Genomic DNA, 19,307 nt, shown 5'->3' on the forward strand with positions numbered 1-19,307 from the left:
GGGAGGAAAGAGCAAGAGAGAAACCTCAGGAAAGTCCCAGAGCCTATAGAACTGCCAGGGGCAGGGGTGGGGGTCCCTCTTTGCAGTGCAGGTTCTCCTTCGATTCAAGCTCCAGGCCCAGCCAGCCCTGCCTCCGGCTAAGTCACAGACCTTCGCCCCTCCATTCCTGCCCCGCACCCCGCCCTGGTTTCCTTAGAGGTGATGTGCAAGTCATAAGATACTTAAATGGCTTCTGAACACAGCATTCAATCAGTGCTGTCCTTGTGACCCTGATGACAGTCAGCCCCATCCTGCCTCTGCCACTGGGATGTGGTCTTCAAAAAGTCAGTCAAAGCCTTGTCTGGGAGGGAGAGACAGATCTGGGCAATGCAGGAAGCCCAGATCTTCACCCTACTGGGGTGGAGTGGAAAGAGGTGGGCAGGCCCCCGGCAGACACCCAGACAGCAGATGGGGCGCCATACTGCAGGAGACACACGAAGGTGGCACAACACTGTCCCGGACATGCAGCCTTTATTTCTCTCCAATTCGTGTCAGCAGGTGGGTGCAGGGCCCTGCCGAAACCACACTCCCAACTCCAGAACCTGAGAGAGGGGAGGGAGGAGGCCTTGGGGGGAAGGGCTCTGGAAGGGGGAGCCTATTTGTCTGCAAGGCTGGCTGAAGGGGCTTTGGATTCTGGGAACCAACACAAGGATGTGAGTCTTGATTCACATATAAAATAATCACTTTGTACACTCTCAGGGAGGGGTGAAGACACATAGACACTGTTGTCTGCTACACCTAGCTAGTTTTTCCCAAAGGAGCAAAAGCGGAGTTACTCAAAAAACCCTGTCCATTAAATGTTATCTTCTACCATCTGACACATTCGCACAGAAGTGCTCTGAGATCCCCCAGCCCTGAGGGAGGGACAGCAAGTGCCTGGGTAATTATCCTTAGTGACATCTTTCTGGCTCATGGGTGTGTGAGTGGGAGGGATGAACAAAGAGGGAGGCCGAGTCCAGGAAACTCAATCACCCAGCCATGCAGGGCCAGTCACACTCAGGAGGGCACAGTGCCTGGGCACCAGGGACATGGACAGCAGATCCCTCCTCTTGGCAGATGAGGCAACGCTAAGCTACTTGCTTAGAAGAGGGAAACCTGAGCTGGGGAAGGAAGCCAAGCTGAGGCAGGTAGCCCAGTGTCTCCTGGGAAAGGGGGTCCTTGCCAGCTCCTCCTCCGGGTGCCCTGTGTCCTCCCTGACCCTTCAACCCGCCCAGGGCCTACACACAGAAACAGAAACAGGCTCTGGCTCGCAGGACTGGAGGGCTAAGTGGAGGGGCCTGTCAGCCTTTCCGTGTACAGCTAGGCCCAGATGGCCCCTTGGGCTTCCCTCTCTGAGGCCAAGCACGATCCAGACAAGGCACTAGGCAAGAGGTCAGACTCAGCCCAAAGGGCCCCAGGAGTCCTCCTCATTGTGGAGGTCCTGGTCACCAAGTAAAAGCCCAGCCTCTAGCAAGGGAAGCATCTCCAGGACGTGCTAGGGGTGCATGGGGAAGGGGCCCTGAATCTCCCATTTGTGCCAGCCCTGGCTTCTTGGCAGCCCCAGGCAGAACTTCTCAGGAGAGTCCAAGAGACACAGACAGCGAGCGCCCTGCTCAGATGGAAGTGGGGACAGGGACCCCGAGTCTGGGCCTGGGTGTGGCTGTCCTGGCCTCAGACAGGGCCCGGTGGGCAGGTGGGCAGGTGGGCAGGTGCAGTGTCAGGAGAGGGAAGTGGGGCCAAAGCTTGGGCACCATCAGTCTGAGGTTGTTGCTGGAGACTCCGCTCGGTTCCCAGCATTCACTTCTGGTCCTTTTTTTCTGGAAGACAAATCAGAGAGCATCTTAAGATGCCTGGGAGCACACATTCAGGCTGGCTCCTTCCTCAGCCCTTGCACCTTGTTTCTCTGGGAACAGCCCAGCCTCCCACAGTCTCACCTCCTTGGAATCCTGGTCTACCCCAGCCTCACTGGCTCTCCTGGGCTATAGCCTGGAGAATACGGCTGCTGCCTGGATGCAATTCCCTGCAGGCCACTAGGCCTCCCGCATGCCCCATGACCTCCACAGCCCCAACCCGCCCCATGAGAAATTCTCCTCTTGGCTTTTACTCTGGAGAACCACCCCCTACCACCTATCCCTCGTACCTCGGCTTGATGGCAACTAATTTGCCTGGGCCGATTTCTTTCTCTGCTGCCCCCTCCCCCCAGAGGCCTCAAACTCTCAAGGTCCTGCCCCAGGCCCCCAGCCCATGTGGCCTCACCACATGATGTTGCCAGAATCGTGCTGAAGCTCTAGTCCAGCCCCATCATCCTCTCCCATGGCTACCCACTGCCTTCAGAATAAAATCTAGGCCTGTCTGTACCCCAGACCCTTCCATATCCACCCCCTCAGCCTCTCCAGCCCTGCCCTTGACAGCTGCTCACCCACACCTGGGAAGAGCCGGGGGTGGGACCAGAGGACCCCTCACCCAGCCCCACCCAGGGCTGACCCTGCTCCCACAATTCTCCCCAGGACATATCTCTCATAAATCATAGGGAAACCACAGCATTGAGCCTCAGCTAGACTTCCCTAAAAGGCCACTCAGCTGTCTTGGGAACGTAAAGGGTCCCCTCCTTCACCCCCGCCCTGCCTGGCTTTAGGAGGCCCAGGGGATAGGAGCTGCCCACTGCCCCGGGCAGAGCTGTCTGGGCTTCCAGCAAGCCGGTACCTCTACCCCACTTCTCAGACTCAGCCACAGGGGCCCAGCCATTCCTGACAGTCAGGTCAGAGTTCAGGGGGATGACAGTCCACATCTCTGGTCAACAGTGGAGGCAGAAGTGTTGGCTGGGACCGGCACACCCTGGACCAGGCCTTAGTCTCCTCTGCAGAGCAGCTCAGCACCGCTCACCAGCCTCCCTGCCTTTGGTGTTACCTCCTCCAGTCTGTCTCCCACGGTTGCCACAGGCCCTCCCATACTTGCATACCTTTTATGGCTCCCCACTGCCCAGAAGATAATGGCATTCAGGAACCTGGCTACCCTCTGGGTCTCAGCTGCCCTGCACCCCAGGCTCAGCCCCAGCAGATGCCCCCAGCCTCTGTCCTACCATGTCTAGATCTGTCCTTTCAAACCTCTGCTTTGGCACCACAGCCCCAGCCGGGAAGCCCTTCTGACTTGCCCACCCTGCTGGGTGCCCCACCTCCTCTGGGCAGGCTCAGGAATCCTCCAGTCCAGGTGTCAGTGCCAAACAGCATCTGAGACAGACTTTTCCCCACTGGCTGAGACATCTGAGCCATGAGCTGAATTTTCTCATTTTTAAATACTGTATTCTCAAGAAAATTTGCTGCACTTTTTGGCCATGAGGGAAGTCTCTTGAGGAAGACAAAGAAGCCATCTGAGTTTGAGTTGCCCATGTTCCCAGGAGGCCTGGCTTTGCAGGTGAGTTAGTGTGTTGCTGGTAGATGGTCGATGTGCCCTGGCCAGAGCTGGCATGCTTGGGGCCCCAGTGGCTGTCACCCGAAGTTTCATATGCACTTCCTCTTCTGCCTCTACCCAGGGTGTCCACAGAAGAGGAGTCAGAAAGAATCAGTGCCTTGAGGGTGGCAGAATGGCCTGGTCCAGCTGCCCCACGCCCACCCCAGGCTCCAACAGGCCTCACTTTGGTTGAGCACCAAAGATGAGCTTATGACAGACCTATGGGAGACCAGCTCTCCAGAAAGAGGAAGCCAACTCATTTTGGCCCTTTTTAAAAGATAAGATTTTTGCAGGGCCCGGCAGGACTGGCCGGCAAGGGGGATGGGAACCAATTGACTGCCTTGGTCCCTGAGGAATGACAGGCATGTGATTTATTTATAGCCTTCCCCACTTCCCTGGAGCAGGGACACATTCCTGCCAGAAGTGGCCCCCAAAGACCCAACTGCCCAGAGAAGTCCTCAGCCATTGCCCAGCCCAACCTAGGCCTCTCTGCAGCGGTCCAGCCCATTCTTCTGTGACCCCTGCCACTCTGTCCTCCACTCCTGGGCTGAGGCAGCTCCCGCCCTTGCGCCCGCCCACAAGATGACACCAAAGAGGCCAACCCGGTGTGGTCTGGGGTCCGGGAGGTGGTCAGCAGCTGCCTCCTCCAGGCCCGCAGGACTGTCTGTAGAATGCCTGGATAAAGGCAGGCCAGCAGAGGGGTCAGAGGAGGGCCAGAGCAGGGCACAGCTGCCTGGCTGATTGGGGCACGGTGGCAAGTGAGGACAGTGTGGCAGCATGGCCATGAGTGGTGTTCCCACTGGCAGCCAGTTAATTCCCTGAGCCCTGCGGCACAACACCCCAGACACCTCAGGTGACAGTCAGCTGAGCCCCTTCATGACTTCCACTTTGTGATCCCAGGACACCTCTCCCACTGTGCAGACAGGAGGCTGTGAGCAGCGTGGTGCCCCTGCAGAGAGCACGGGCAGGCAGGGGGATGGGCTGGCGGGGGGCAGGGCGGGAGGCACTGGGCCTGCACTCACCGTCCATGTGATTCCGAGACAGGTACTTGAGGGCCTCATCAAGCAGGATGACGGGCAGGGATATCTGGAGCACCACCACCCACTGGTGCCCACTCAGCGGGGTCACCTGGAAAATGAGCTGGTAGAGCGGGAAGGGAGGTGTGGTTGGAGCATGGACCACCGGGACACTGATGGACTCTCCACGAGCACTTTTTTTTTTTGGTGGTACCAGGGATTGAACTTGGGACCTTGCACTTGCAAGGCAGGCAGTGGAACCACTGAGCTCAATCCCCGGCCCTCCACGAGCACTTTTAAGATGCTCCTTGATGTCCCACCTCCAGATCTTTGCCCACTGGGATTCCTCTGCTAGAAGTGTCCTCCACCACCTCACCCCACAGGACAGAAAGCCATCTCTGCTGTTGGGAAGTGGAAGGATTCTGCACCGGCAAAGGCCTGGTCCTGCCTCCCACCCACTGGCGGCCCAGTGACGGTCCCCTTAGCAAGGGCTCTCCCTCTCTTCTGTCCCCCAAGTCAGGGGGCTCCTGGAAGTGGGGCTGCGTCTGGAGGACGAGGGGCAGTCAGACCTCGCACCTCCCCATCCTCCATGGCCCAGGCACCCAGTCCAAAGCCTCCAATAACCAAGGACTGTTTGCTCCTTGTCACCCCAGGTCCTGAAGAGGGGAGGGTGGTGCGGGTGAACTCACAGGCAGGGGCGGCACGAGGAGGATGAGGAAGTGCAGGGCCATGGACATGGCCACAGCGGCCAGCAGCCAGGGATTCAGCCAGGGTGGCATCCGCAGCAGGGACTGGTTCTCCGAGACACTGCCAGGGCACAGGTGCCCACCTCAGGCTCGGCAGCTCTCTCACCGGGCTGCAGGGCTGAGTGGGTGTCATGATGGCACGCTCTGTCCTCTGGGGTCTCCTTGGGGGACCTGGACTCCCTTTCTCTCTCCCTCACATTCAATCCTGGTCCCTCCATTTCTTCAGGGCCAGTCTTGGCTCCCATTGACCCCTAGATCCCAATTCTGGCCCCACTGACTCTGAGAAAACTTTCTGGACCTCTGTGACCCTCAGACTCCAAACCTAAACCAATCTAAGACCTCTTGGCCTTCAGACCCTAATCCTGGACTGCTCTGGCCCTGGAGCACCAATCCTGAACCCCTCTACCCTCAGATCCCAATCCTGGGCCACTCTGACACCAATACTTCTGACCCTGAGCCCCAGTTTGGGCCTTTCTGCCAGCTCACCTGTTGAGGGCGTTGCACATTTCAATGGTCACAAGCACAGACAAGGCCATGGTTGTGGGGAAGTGGGACTCGAAGACCTCACAGTTGACTCCAGCAAAGAGCGGGTTGTCTTCAGAGCACTTCAGGAAGTTCCTCTGAGGGCCAGGAGGGGTGGGGGAGAGCAGCTGTCAGGGAGGAGGTGGCAGGGAGGAGGGAGAATCCCTTACCCGCACCACACGTGAGGACAACTATCGGGTAACTGTCCTAGGGTCCCTGGATCAGAACAAGGAGCCAGTGGCTCAGAAGGAGGACAGCTGACATCAGCAGGGGTCCTGGGGCTGGGAGGGGCGTCCAGATCTGTGGGTACATAGGGGGCCCTGAGTCTCAAGTGAGTTTCAAGGTGCAGGAGTAGGGATGGTAACTGACTGAGATCAGTGAATAAATAAGGAAATTCTCATTCTCTCATTCTCTCTCTCTCTCTGTCTCTCTCTTCCAGGGGCTCAAGTAACCCTCCGACCTCCGCCTTGCAAGTGGCTGGGACTACAGGCATGGGCCACCTCGCCTGGCCCCTCGCTGTCACTAAACAAGTTTCCCTTTCTGTCACTGAAGTCAAGCTCTATCAGACCAGCTTTTTGCTTCTGACGTGGACTAATGAACTGCTGGAGGATGACCTGAACAAGAGGCTTCTCTGTAACTAACTAGAAACCTTCAGGACTCCATAAAGGAAGTGGCCTCGCCCCTTGGCCCCCGAGTTTTCTTTCTGCTCCCATGTCTTGCTCACAGTATCTGATAAGACACTGAGCTGAGGACCTCTGGGAGAACTTCTGCCCTGTTCTCTTCTGCATCATGGGCGTGGGTGCAAATGTTCAGAACTCTTAACCAGCTCAGTTTTCCAATAACAAACCCACTCGCAGGAGATGAGTCTGTACACAGAGATCTTTTAAACTAAGCGTTTTGGGCTAAGAAAGGGGGGCCCTGTGTTATGAAAATACTCCTCCAAGATAAACCTGTCAAATGATCAGCTGTGGGACTTGCAGTGCAATAAATGTACCATTGTTCCCCACTGGGTGTTGGGGCTGCAATAAGACAGCTCTGTGGTCCTTCCTCATTCTCTCATGCAGGAAGGAAAATTATGAAAGACTATGCCCGGGCTAGAGCTATTATTTTAACAAAGCAATGGAGAATCTTCGCTCTTTCACTCATTGGTTGTTTGATTGATTTTATTTTTTTGGTAACAGGGATCGAACTCAGGACCTTGCCCTTGTGAGGTAGGTGGCTGTACCACTGAGCTAAATCTCTGGCCCTTGATTGATTTATTTATTGTTTTTTTGAGACAGGGTTTCATTATGTAGTTCAGGCTGGCCTCAAACTCAGAGTGATCCTCCTGCCTCAGCCTCCTGAGTGCTGGGATTACAGGTGTGTGCCACCATACCCAGCTTCTTTTCTAAATCAACAGTGGACTTTTTCTCCAAACACACTCCAAAAAACAAACAAACAACCTGTTTTGCTTGGTTCTGATCACAGAGTAGAGATAAGGTCCTAACCTGGAAAATGGCTCCATCCAGCTGGTGACCGGAGGACCAGTCTTCCTGCAGGGGTGCCCCCCTGGTGAGGTGCCACCCTCCCAGACCTCAATGTCTCAAGCAGACTTGTATACACAGCACAGACACATGCCACCCTCCTCGGCCACAGGCACATGCTGATACCAACAGGAGCACACCCCGGCACCGCGACAGCTCCACTGCTCTCGCATAAACACTGCCCATCTTGACCCAGGCAGCCCATGCCACTGCTCCCAATGGCCTCCCAAACCATTTGGGGCCCATTCCTCTGAGCACTGCAAGATTTTGGGGCTCCTTCATGAAGACGGCATTTCTGAGTGGTCATGCCCCTTGGTCTCCCTGACTCTGTGACCGAGACAGGGCATAGCAACTCCCATGCCCTGGGCTGTGCTGGTGGCTCTGGGCTCCTTGGAGACAGATGTCTGGGGGCAGATTCTGCCAGCCCACTGTGAAGTCTGGTTCTCTCTCCGCTACAACTCCCCAACACCCTGAGCTGTGAGTCCTGCCTCAGGTCTGCCCAGCAGCTTCCCTGGCCACCACCTGCTTACCAACTGGTAGAAGGTGACTTGTGGTCCTTCGGCATCATACAGGAACCACCAGGTGGCAGCAGCCACTGTGCCCAGGCCCACGTACACTGCAGGGTGGGGAGAGGAGACTGGCTGAGGGGGACAGTCACGGTTTTCTGGCATCACTTTCCCTTCCTAATAGTTCCCTGATTTCTATCAGGGAACCACCCTCTCCCTCTCTAAGCTAAGTACTTTAAAAATACTTACTCTCAAGTGTCAATGTGGGCCCTGACTGGCAATCAGCATCTGCCACACCCTTGGCCATTGTTGTGATTGGCTAGGAGATAAGTGACCCAATTTGGGCCAATGATAACAAGCTTGAGATTTTTACCAAAAAAGGATCTCTGCTGTTGAATTGGGGGTTGTAATGGAGTAAGCATGAGGGCTGGAGGTGCAGCAGCCATTTTGCCACCCTGAGGGACACCTACTTGAGAACAGAGTTGAGGCAAAACCAAAAACTATGACCGTGATACTGTCTGAGGTTTAGATCCATACCTGAGACATGTTTTCTAGTCTTTCCAGTTACATAAACCCTCAGAGTTTCTTTTGGCATAAGCTATCTGCACTGTGTGCTGTTTGCAAGCCTAACTGGTAAAGGCTCTCAGGAAGCTTAGGGAGCCCATAGCGCAGCCCCCCCATCAAGGGCTGGGGCCCTACTCACCTCCAATAGCCAGATATCGGAAAAAGAGCCAGCCACTGATGAGGGCTTCATGAGGGTTCCGGGGCAGCTTCTCCATGATGTCCAGGTCTGGAGGATTGAAGCCAAGGGCTGTGGCAGGCAAGCCATCTGTCACCAGGTTCACCCAGAGCAGCTGCACGGGGATCAGGGCTTCAGGCAGGCCCAGAATTGCCGTGAGGAAGATGCTAAAACCAGAGTCATGGGCTCTAGCTCCCAGCAGGCCCACGCCCCACCAAACCGAGGGTCCAGCTCCTGCTGATAACCCAGGATGGGGCCACCCACCTCTCTGCTGGGTATGATGTGCACAGGAGAATGGGGTGTTCGAACACAGCTCTGCGTCCCCCAGCCCCAGCTCTGGACTGTGACATAGCTGCCCTTTAGGCCTCGAAGTGGACACACAAACAATGAACAGCCAAGTATCAAACACAGGCAAAAACCCAACGCCTGGCACACAGTCGCACAAACATAAGCAAACACGTCCTGGCTCTCCCAGTGTGTAGAGGCGCAGGGTCCACATATGTCTAGCACACGCATGGTCACCGCTCCCCACCGCATTGCTCTCGGGGAGCAGCGGTGTGTACACAACTGCACTGTGGCACGCAACCTGTTTCTGTCTGTGCCCAGAGATGCCTGTGAGCATACATAAACACACCTCTCAATCAAGCATGAGTACCATGTCACATACCCGCATATTCCCGCACCCACACACACACACACAAACACACCACTGCCCAAAGGTGGGGCTGACTGTCCGCATCTGGAGTCTGAGAGAGGGCACACAGTTATGGCTGGAGGGAGGCACCTCCTTAGGGATGAGGGTACACTATGACCTAGGATCCATGGGTTATCAGTGCCTCTGGACAATATTGTGGTGTCCCTGCTCCTGCCTACCCTGAGGTGGACCTGGAAGGCCTTAGCTGGAGCAGGCATGTGTCCCTCAGTCCCTGCACCCAGTCTCAGGGACACAGAGATGGTGCAAAGGGCTGAGGGGAGGGAGTGCAGGGCCTCACCAGACCACCTCGCCGACATTCGAGGAGATGAGGTAACGGATGAACTGCTTCATGTTGCTGTAGATGGCCCGGCCCTCTTCCACCGCAGCAACGATGGAGGCAAAGTTGTCATCTGACAGTACCATCTCTGCTGCTGACTTGGCCACAGCTGTGCCAGAGCCCATGGCAATGCCAATCTCTGCTTTCTTCAGAGCTGGTGCATCGTTCACCCCATCACCAGTCTGTGGGCCAGGTCAGGTAGGTAGGGTCACACCTTGAGAAACTTCCCTCTCCCAGCGCCCCTCCACTCAGCCCATCCCAGTGTCGGGGAATGTCCCCAAAGGAAGCAGACAGATGGACAGAACAAATGACGGGGTCAAGAAAGACCTTGGGAGATGGGCTAAGGCTGAGGCTAATGGGTGCAGACTAAGACAAAGTCAGGGAGGAGATAAAGTCTAAGGTCAGAGAAGATGATGAGGTGGAGAAACAAATGAAGGTGGGTCAGTGATGAAGGAGGGATGAAATCCAAGTTGGATATGGAATAGAAGATGAAACTGAGGTCAGGGAGAAAGCTGAGGTCAAAGCTACAGCCCATGTCAAGGGCCAGGTAGGTGTAAGGGTCAAAGTGAAGAGCAGGGTCAGACTAGACTCAGGTTCAAGACTTAAAAAGTAGACTAATGTAGAGGTCATGCCACAGTAAGAGGCCAAGTCAAGGCTACTGTTCACAGCAGAAGCGATATCATAGTCAAGGTGGAGTTGAAGTCAAAGTCAAGATTGGATCAAAGTTGAGATCAACATAAAGTATTGCACAGCAGGGGCCAAGGTCAATGTCAGAGATCAGCTCTGGGTCCAGGTTAAGACTGGAAGCCATTTCAGGATTGAACTCAAAGTAAGGAATTAAATTAAGATGGAGGTCAGCGGGCTAAGATGTAACAAGGTCAAGGTCAGGGGCAAAGTCAGCAGAGATCAAAGACAAGGTCTAACTCAGGTGACAGCTTTAATCAAGTCAACCACCTCCCTAGGCTCTAGTCTTGCAGCCTCACCATGGCGGTGATCTCGCTGAAGGACTGCAGGTACTCCACGATTCGGGACTTGTGTGCGGGCTCCACACGGGCGAAGCAGCGGGCAGTGCAGCAGGCATGGCGCTGCTGTTCAGGGCTAAGGTCATCGAATTCTCGGCCCGTGTAGGCCTTGCCCACCACATCCTCGGAGTCCTCGAAGATGCCCAGCCGGCGGCAGATGGCCACAGCTGTGCCTTTGTTGTCCCCTGTGATCATGACCACACGAATGCCTGCCCGGTGGCAGCGTGTGATGCAGGCAGCCACCTCAGGCCGGGGTGGGTCCAGCATTCCCACACAGCCCACGAAGGTCAGGTTTGTCTATAAGGAGGGGCAGACACAAACAGGGCCTGAGTCGAGTCTTGACCTGCCATGCACCCAGCCACTCCAGAGTCCCACAGCTCCCAGCACCCACCTCGTACTGTGCAAACTTGCTGGAGTCATCCAGCTGCATGTCCTCCTTCCTGGGCGGCGCATCCTGGGTGGCCAGTGCTAGGCAGCGCAGCGTGTCTGAGCCCGAGCCCCAGTCTCGGATCTTTGCCAGGATCTGCTCCCTGGAGGCAGTGTTCAGGGGTGCTGTGCGGCTCCCGACACGGACTGAGCTGCAGCGCTCCAGCACACTCTCAGGAGCCCCCTGCAGGGGGAGTAGGGTGTCAGCCAGGATGCCACACGTCCCTCCTACCCAGCTGAGGAAACAGACCTAGATAAGGGGAAAGGCACCAGGCACAGACCAGAACCCATTCTTGGAAAGCTCAGAGTGGGAACCAGCTGAGGAAACCTAAAAGGAACAGCAAGGTGAGGTCACAGCCACCCACTGGGTGGTCCCTACCTCCACCAGCCCACCTGCTGCAGCACTTAGAGGTGGGCTGGGAACAGCAGCCCCTGTGCCCCTGCCTGCCTGGTGCCACTGGGACTCGAATTCTGTAGGGGCCTCAACAGTAGGGAGGCAGGCTGAACCCTGCCGTGGGACCACAAATAGAGCCAGGCAAAGGGTGCAGTGAGTGTGGCCCTGGGAAGGTCATGGGGGGGAGGGGGCAGGCTCCTCAGCAGCCTCAGGGTCTCAGCTTGGACCTTGCCCCAGGCCTAGGTATTTTAAATCCTTCACCAATGGCTTCTCTCTCCTCAAAAGTCACCCCAGATGCTAACTTTTCAAAGTGACTGAGTTCCCCGCATGGAAGACTTTTCACTTCACCAGGGGTGAATCCTACTTCAAGGTTGAAAGCAGTGGGAGGTGCTGTGGAGAGATGGAGGACTGGATGGGGGCTTGTTCCCTTCTCTCCCCAGGACTCAGTTTCCCAAAAGATGAAGCCTGGAGGGTGGGCATCAACTATTTCAACACCATGAGTCAGAGGCAAAAAGGGCTTTTGAGAACTTGCTGTTCAATCCCGAATAGTGGGAAACCAAGGCCCACCAAGGCAGGTGACCCCAAGGTCATTCACCAAGGCAGTGACCCTGGGCCCAGAGCTAGCACCACAGTCAGGGGCAGACTCTGGTCCCTTGGCCCTCGTTCATCCCCACCATGCATCCATCCACCCATAGCTCGCTGACCATCCCACTTGGCACTCGGCATTTCAGCAATGGGCTGCTCATGTCCCTTAGTCCCCCACAGCTGCAGGCTCTGGTGTTGTGTTTCAGAGGACTGGAGACCAGATTCCCCTAAGACCCTGAGCGTCCCGGCCCACATAAACAGTCTCCACCTTCACAAACATCTTGCTGCCCTGGGTCTTGGGGTCAGGGCAGGTGGGCGTGCAGTACACCGACATGGACTTCCGGTCCCGGGAAAACTCGAGGGTGAACTCTTTCTTCATAAGCTGCTTGATTACCTGCAGAGGGACAGAGCCAGCAACTCTCACTTGCTTCTCACCAGCCACTTGGCCTCCAGAAGAACCTCTTGCTGTCTGTGGCCTGGCATCTGCACTCCTCTGACCCTGGCATTCAAGCCCCCCACCCCCCCAGCCCGCCAAGAAGCTGCCAGTTCCTGACCAGGTGTGCACTTCCTAAGTCCAGTTCCCCACACTCACCCTTTCCTCTCTTAACTCCACAGCCAGATCTTACCAGGAGTTTAAGGTCATTCTTCCTCCCCAAACTCTGCTTCCTCTCTCCCTTCTCCAGATGCCCCAGGAACCCCAGCCACTTAGCCCAAGGCCCAGCCCATCCAGCTCACCGCATTGCAGGCACCAGCTCGCTCCACCCGGGACAGGGTCTTTAGGTCCATGTCGAACACATTCATCTTCTCCACCAGGCAAGTCAGCGCCGTTTCCGTGGCCTCTCCCACCTTCTCATATACAGCCTTGGCCTGGCAGGACCCACGGGACACAGTGGTGAGGGGCAGGCTGCACTCGGCTGGGCTCTCCAGTCTCACTTCCCACTCCCTCTGCCCTTGGTGACCTCTTTACAAGATTTTGTGTAGTCTCCTTTACACAGGCCTGTGAGCCCTTCTCAGCCTGGCTATCCTGAGGCAGGGTGGTGTCTGACACTGACTGTCATTCTCCCAAATCCCAGCATCAATGGCTTCATGCCCTTCCTGCCCTCCCCCTCCCTCTCTGTCCATTCCTCAGCCTCCATCACCAGGTTCCCCTCGGTGGGGCTCTAACATGTTGCCTGGGCCTTGCTCCTTCTACTTTCATCTCCCTGGGGGCCAGAAGCCTCCATTCCCAACCCCATTCACATGCTCAGGACTGCCAGTGCCCTGCCCAACTGGTACCTCTATCCCGAGCTCCAAGCCCACATGGCCAATTGCTGCCTGTGGCTCTTGTTCCCTGGCGGTCCCTCAAGCCACCTCCTCCTCGCCCTGTGTTTGCAATTCTGAGGACAGCCCAGCCCAGCCAGGACAGCAACAGGGGCTGCCCTGACTTCTCTCCTCTTTGACCTAACCAATAACCAAGTCCTAGCTCCTAAATCTCTCTGATCTCTGCCTTCTCCCCTCTCCCTGAGGTCCCAGTCAGGACTCAGCAGCATCTTTCTGGCCTGAATGGCCATACAGGGCTCCCAAGCTCTTGTCTTGTCCTTTCTGTGCTGTTTCCCACCCAGAATTCTTGGGAGGTGGGGGGCAGTGCCTTTTGTAAACACAAATGTGACCACATTCCTCCCTTACTCAAAACCCTTCAGTGACTCCCTACTGTACCCAGCTTGACATGGCCACTGATTTGGTCTGGCCAAGGACGCCCCAGGCAGGAGCATCCTCCTACATGCTCTGTTCCTGTTTCAGCCACACCAATGGTATTATGGTTTATACAGTGGACTCTTGACTTACAAACTCAATTATTTCCCGAGGGCTGGTTGTAACTCAGGTTGGTCAACTGAAGGCTCAGGCTCCTCTACACAGCCTTCAAAGTTTCTCTCCTGTATACAGGCAGATCTCAGTGTCCTTAGAGAGACTTTGGCCCAGGATCTCTCAATTAACCCCACACAGGGAAGGATGTTGTAATGTTCCTTCCAGGACTCTTTAAGGGTGAAATCTGTATCCAAGACCATCTGGAAGCAAAAGCGACCGGGATTCGGGTTGTAACTCAAGACTTTGTTCATAAGTTAAAACTAAAATTCTGGTCATAACCTAAGTGTCAGGTATAAAAGGCCACAACAAGCCTTTATTACAGGAACAGATCTGCCAGGCGGTCTCTGAACAAAGGAGAGACAAAAGCAATATGGCTGGGGCAAGGAGAGTCTTTATAGAGACTGGAGTGGGGTTTGTAGGAGCTGAGGTGGGGTTGAGTGAGGTAGTGACTAGGGAATGGAGGAGCCGGTGACATCACTAGTTGGTAGGAGGTGAGCAAGTTTTAGGTTACTCTCTAGGCGGGAACAGGGGCATGCTGGGAAGAAAGGTTTGTTCTTTGGGGTGAGCAACCATCTTGGAGTGACATCACACAGGGGAGGGGGCAAGGCACAATAGGAAGCTGGCATCTACTATACATAATAGCCACTGAAGTAGTGGGAGACCTATCACTAAGCTGTTCGCATATCAGGCCGGTTGTAACTCAAGGGTCCACTGTATCTGGATAGCCCCCCTCCCAAGCCTCATACACTCACAGGTGGAGATTTTGGGAGTGACTGGATCGTGGGTGTGTGATACTGGATTAGTCCACTCATTGGTTTAGCATAGTTTTGGATGTGGCTGAATGGATTTACTGAAGACAGAAAACCCACCCTGGGTGGCCCAACCTATAGGCTTGTAGTCCAGATAGAACGAAAAGGAAAAACAGAAGGAAGGCAGCTGCTTCCTGACTACCCTGCTATGGGCTGTTTCTCCTCTGCTGTGCCCCTCTGCCATGCCACCCTTCCTTGGAGCCAGTCGACTGTGGACTGAAACCTCTACAAACTGTGAGCCAAAATAAATCTTTCCTCTTTTAATTTGTGTCAGGTATTTTGTCTTAGCAATGAAAAAGTACTTAAGACAGATGGTACACAATGCCTAAATCACATCTGGCTTCTACAGACTGGGCTTCGCCTTCTGCTTTAAAGCCCTCTCCGGCCTTCACACCCTCCTATACTTCCAAATCTCTTCCCCAGGCATCCCTGGCCCTGAAGGCCCTTATGCTGCAACTCCCCACAATCCAAGAGCCCCAAGGTAGAGTCTGAAGCCAGTATGGGCATGAGGGAGGGAAAGAGCAGGAATATACAGAGTTGACAGTGCTCCTCGGGTCCCAAGCAGCAAGGATAACCAATCCTGGAAGCTTGGAGACTGGGAAAAGGCTCTATCCTAAGCGCCTGGAAACTGGGCAGGTCATGAACGGGATTTGGGTCCCACCTCATTGTAGTCCAGAGCGGAGTCGTTGCACAGGGCACAGATCGTCGCCAGCTCCACCAGCCCATCGAACTGCCCGCAGCGCACGGGCTGCTCCCCCTGCTGCCTGCAGAGCCAGCCGGAGCTTCAGTACTCGTGCTTGGCCCCACCCCGGGAGATGCCCAGCCTTGCGACCACATGCACCCGCAAGCCGCGCCCACCATCACCCAGCACTTACACTTCGCCCTCTGGAGTGTATGTGGTACCCGAGATGGTGAATTCGTGCAGTCGGCAGGAGGCCGCTTTTGCTTCAGCTACCACGAACATCTGGGGAGCATAGGGGCCTGCTCAGGTGGGCTGGGCCCTCCCTTCTCCTCAGGCTGCCAGTTTGAATAAAACCTGGTCCAGTACTGAGCAGGAACTGTGCTCTGTCCAGCTCTGGCTTGACCATTTGCTCAGACTCCTGGGGAGTTTATGGCCCATTCTCAGTGTCTGGAGCAGCTGCTGTCCTGAGGGAGCCCTGAGTAGGAAGCCTGGGTCCTTGCCGACCTCCCTGTGTGACCTCTGGTCAAGTGCCCGAGCCTCAGTTTCTCCACTGATAACAGGAGCAGAAAGTGGGCTCAGAGTCCAGCTGACCCTCCTTTCCTGGCCTTAAGGGAGAAAACCCATACTCTGCCCTGAGGCCCAGACCCTTCCAACCCAGGAATGACTCCAGAGTGGGCCCCTAGCTCAAACAGCCAAGTGGGTCACCCAGCCCCTATCTGTGGACTTCAGAGACAGGGCCTCTCCCCTCCTAGTGCCGCCCATTTCCTCGTCAGCCAGCTCTGATAGGCTTTGCCCTTTGGAAACTACCTTGCTGCACATTCTCAAGCCAGGGGCCAGCCCAGCACCCAGTAGCTGCTCACTCAATAATCTCACTTCCTTCCTGTTCTTCTCTACCCCAGGGACAGTCTTCCAGCAAGCATAGTGCATTACCCAGCATGTTCACCGGTACAACTCCCCGACACTGTGCTTTTCAAAATTCTTCCCCCGCTCCTGGAAATTGAATCCAAGGTCACCAAGCTACAATCCCAACTCTACTTATTTATTTTAAATTTTAAGACAGGTTTCTCACAAAGTTACCTAAGCTGGCCTGTGCCGCCAAGCCCATCTCAAATCTTTATTTCAGTCATGGAACACTGTTTAGATCAAATCCTACCAGGGACTCAGCAGGTCAGTAAAGCTTGCCAGTGTCCCTTTCCCTAAACAGATTTAGATGGGCTTCTATGGGACCTTAAGGCCTCGGAATACCAAGCCTGGATTCCCAAGGCCCAGTGGGCAGGGGTAGCAGAAAAATGATGGGAAACCCACAGCCTTTGCCATCTCCTGACCCAGCCCTGAGGAAGGTCAGGAGGAGCCCTCTGTCCCAGAATCCCTAGAACATGTGGATGGTGGGCCTGGGACGTGGGATGGAGGGCCAGGGAATGAATAATTCCTGCTCTATCTGGTGACAAGCACGGATTGCAGAGTCGGGAGGGAGAAAGATGGACCCTGGGTCCTGGTCCTGTTTGGCTCAGACACCAGGGCTGTCCACGACCTTCTCCTATGTCCTTTTCAGGTTCGCTGGCAGAGCCCCATACCCAGGATACAGACAAGAATGAGGTCCACAGACTGGCAGCCAGCTGCCCAGGACCCCACAGTGACATGTGTCTAGCCAGGCATTGTCTGCTACAGCCTGCCAGTCTGCTCTGCCACATGGAGACCTGGACCTGCTTCCCAGCGGGGAGATACTCAAGGTTACCTCCATCTCCACCAGAAAGGAGACAGGGAGGGGCCCAGGTGCCAAAGCAGGACCCCAAGCTGCTGTGGCCACTCACCCTGCAGACAGACATCTGGTTGGTGGTGAGCGTGCCTGTCTTGTCAGAGCAGATGACTGAGGTGCAGCCCAGGGTCTCCACAGAGGGCAGGCTCCGCACAATGGCATTCTTCCGTGCCATGCGCCTCGTACCCAGTGCCAGGCATGTAGTGATGACTGCTGGGAGGCCCTCGGGAATGGCTGCCACTGCCAGGGCCACTGCAATCTTAAAGTAGTAGACGGCACCTCGGAGCCAGGAGCCCCCATGGGCTGGGTCAGAGAAGTGGCCAATGTTGATGACCCACACGGCCACACAGATCACGGAGATGGCATGGGACAGCTGACGCCCAAACTCATCCAGCTTGCGCTGCAGTGGTGTCCGCTCAGGCTCCACGGCTGCCATCTGGCTCCGGATCTTGCCAAGCTCCGTGTGCAGACCGGTGGCCACTGCCACGCCCACTGCTTTGCCTGATGCAATATTGGTGCCCTGGCCAAAGGGAGGACAAAGAAAGGGCTGCTCAGGGCCAAAACCCCAATTCCATGAGGACTGAGACGGGCTCTTATCCTCCTACGTGGCTTTCTTTTCCTTCATGTCCCCAGCACTTCCAGAGTCACATAGCTCTGTACTTACTGGGTCAGTGCCATCATCCGGTGGTAGTGTCAGCTCATCACCATACTCCAGGGCCTAGCATCCATTCAGATGGGTGCACAGAGGAGGTGATAAGAAGGCAGGTGCTGTGGCAGCTCCCACCCCTCCTCTACCCTGAGCGATATAACTCTGGCCCTGTGTGCAGGCCCCTCAGCTAAGGCAATGATGGCAACAGCCACACCACCCCTGGCTTCCTGGTGACAGCTGTGACACAGGACAAGCCTCTTTGCAGCTCCTTCCCCATGCCCAGGCAGCCTGTCCTAGGTGTCCATGCCCTGGATGAGCTCTGCGTGAACATCTCATTCTCCACTTCTCTTCACCTCTGGGAGGCCTTCTAGTTCCCTGACATCCGGGTGCCCCAGGCCATGGTCCAACTGGCCTGACCCTTCCTTATGGCATCAAATGCTCCATGTTGGCTTCTGGCTGCTGCTGGGCATCTGTAAAACCTGCTAAGCTCCTCTGAGCCCACATGGGCAGGTCCCTCCCTCAGCTGCATCCCACTGCTCTCCCTGAGAAGAGCCGGGGGACTTGACCTTGACAGTTTTCCCACCTTGGAAACGAACCACTTCCATGGTCCCCCTCCCCACCTCCATGCACTCTCTTACCCCTGCCCCTCATCCCTAGGCAAGTGCTCTACCGTTGAGTGCCACCCCCTCCCCTCCACTTCTGCAACCCTGTGCCCTCTAGAGGATTTTCAGTTGGGTGACTGAGAGCAAGCTCTGCCCCTCTCCAGGTTAAGGCAGGGCATCCCAGCAAGAAAGGAAAAGCTCTGGAACCTGGACATCTGAGTTCACATCCCAGCTCTGCCACTTGTTGGCTATGTGACCTTGGGCAATTTACTTAACCTCTCTGAGCCTGTTTCCTTGCTGGAAAATACAGATTACAAGATACTGATAACTTTATTTCAAAGGTTTGTTGCGATAAACTCCTATGTGTGAAAGGCTTGAAACGGTGCCAGGCATACTAGGCCTCAGTAAACACAAGCTATTATTATTACAAATTTGCATGTATTGATGATAACTGATTAGGTTCTTTCCTGTGGGAGTTTTTTTTTTATATGAACATTGTTATTTTTATTATCACCATCCAGGGAAAGGCTTCAAGCATCCCAAGAACTTACAGAAAACAGCATGTTCTTCTTGTCCTGGTTCACAGCTCTGGGGTCCGGGATCGCATCCCTGTGCTTGGTCACAGACACAGACTCACCTGGCCAGGGAATCAGATAGAAGTACCATTGAAGCCAGGCCCCACTCCTTGCCCTGTCCCCACCGGACCCCAGCCTCTGGGCCTCACCCGTCAGGATGGACTGGTCCACTCGTAACGTGGTGGACTTGATCTCGATGAGGCGGAGGTCGGCAGGCACTTTGTCTCCCACTGCTCAGGAAGAATACCTTGGCTGAGCCACTGGGCACTGCCCCCAGGAAAGCCAGCAGGGCTCCCAGGAACCAAGGCTGGGAGGCAGGGTCCTCAGCTCTGATCCCTCAGGTGGGACTCTGCCCTTCTGGCCAGTCTCTACATCTGTCCAACAGGACTGCAGGCAAACAGCACTGGAGAGATG

General features: G+C 55.5%; 1 protein-coding gene across 3 annotated transcripts in view; it reads right to left on the minus strand.

Annotated features, from left to right (window-relative positions):
* Positions 1-493: 493 nt before the first annotated feature.
* The window catches only part of Atp2a3 (ATPase sarcoplasmic/endoplasmic reticulum Ca2+ transporting 3), a 30,431-nt gene continuing 11,617 nt past the window's right edge, over positions 494-19,307 (minus strand). For 2 of the 3 annotated variants that reach the window (XM_004857234.3, XM_087191996.1), the window contains 16 exons: positions 19,043-19,123; positions 18,870-18,955; positions 17,123-17,587; positions 15,505-15,593; positions 15,291-15,393; positions 12,711-12,842; positions 12,244-12,369; positions 10,962-11,180; positions 10,532-10,867; positions 9,510-9,730; positions 8,482-8,684; positions 7,803-7,888; positions 5,714-5,847; positions 5,171-5,288; positions 4,488-4,605; positions 494-1,835 (listed from right to left, as the gene is read on the minus strand). In XM_004857234.3, coding sequence (XP_004857291.2) covers positions 1,816-1,835; positions 4,488-4,605; positions 5,171-5,288; positions 5,714-5,847; positions 7,803-7,888; positions 8,482-8,684; positions 9,510-9,730; positions 10,532-10,867; positions 10,962-11,180; positions 12,244-12,369; positions 12,711-12,842; positions 15,291-15,393; positions 15,505-15,593; positions 17,123-17,587; positions 18,870-18,955; positions 19,043-19,123 — 2,537 coding nt within the window. In that variant the 3' untranslated portion in view covers positions 494-1,815. Of the gene's footprint in view, positions 1,836-4,067; positions 4,158-4,487; positions 4,606-5,170; positions 5,289-5,713; positions 5,848-7,802; positions 7,889-8,481; positions 8,685-9,509; positions 9,731-10,531; positions 10,868-10,961; positions 11,181-12,243; positions 12,370-12,710; positions 12,843-15,290; positions 15,394-15,504; positions 15,594-17,122; positions 17,588-18,869; positions 18,956-19,042; positions 19,124-19,307 lie in introns of all 3 variants that reach the window. The other variant, XM_087191997.1, reaches the window with a different exon arrangement.

The sequence above is a fragment of the Heterocephalus glaber genome, unplaced genomic scaffold (assembly GCF_053883595.1).
Source record: "Heterocephalus glaber isolate CG9 unplaced genomic scaffold, H.glaber_assembly_v1.0 deba00001564, whole genome shotgun sequence".
NCBI classification, from domain to species: domain Eukaryota; kingdom Metazoa; phylum Chordata; class Mammalia; order Rodentia; family Bathyergidae; genus Heterocephalus; species Heterocephalus glaber.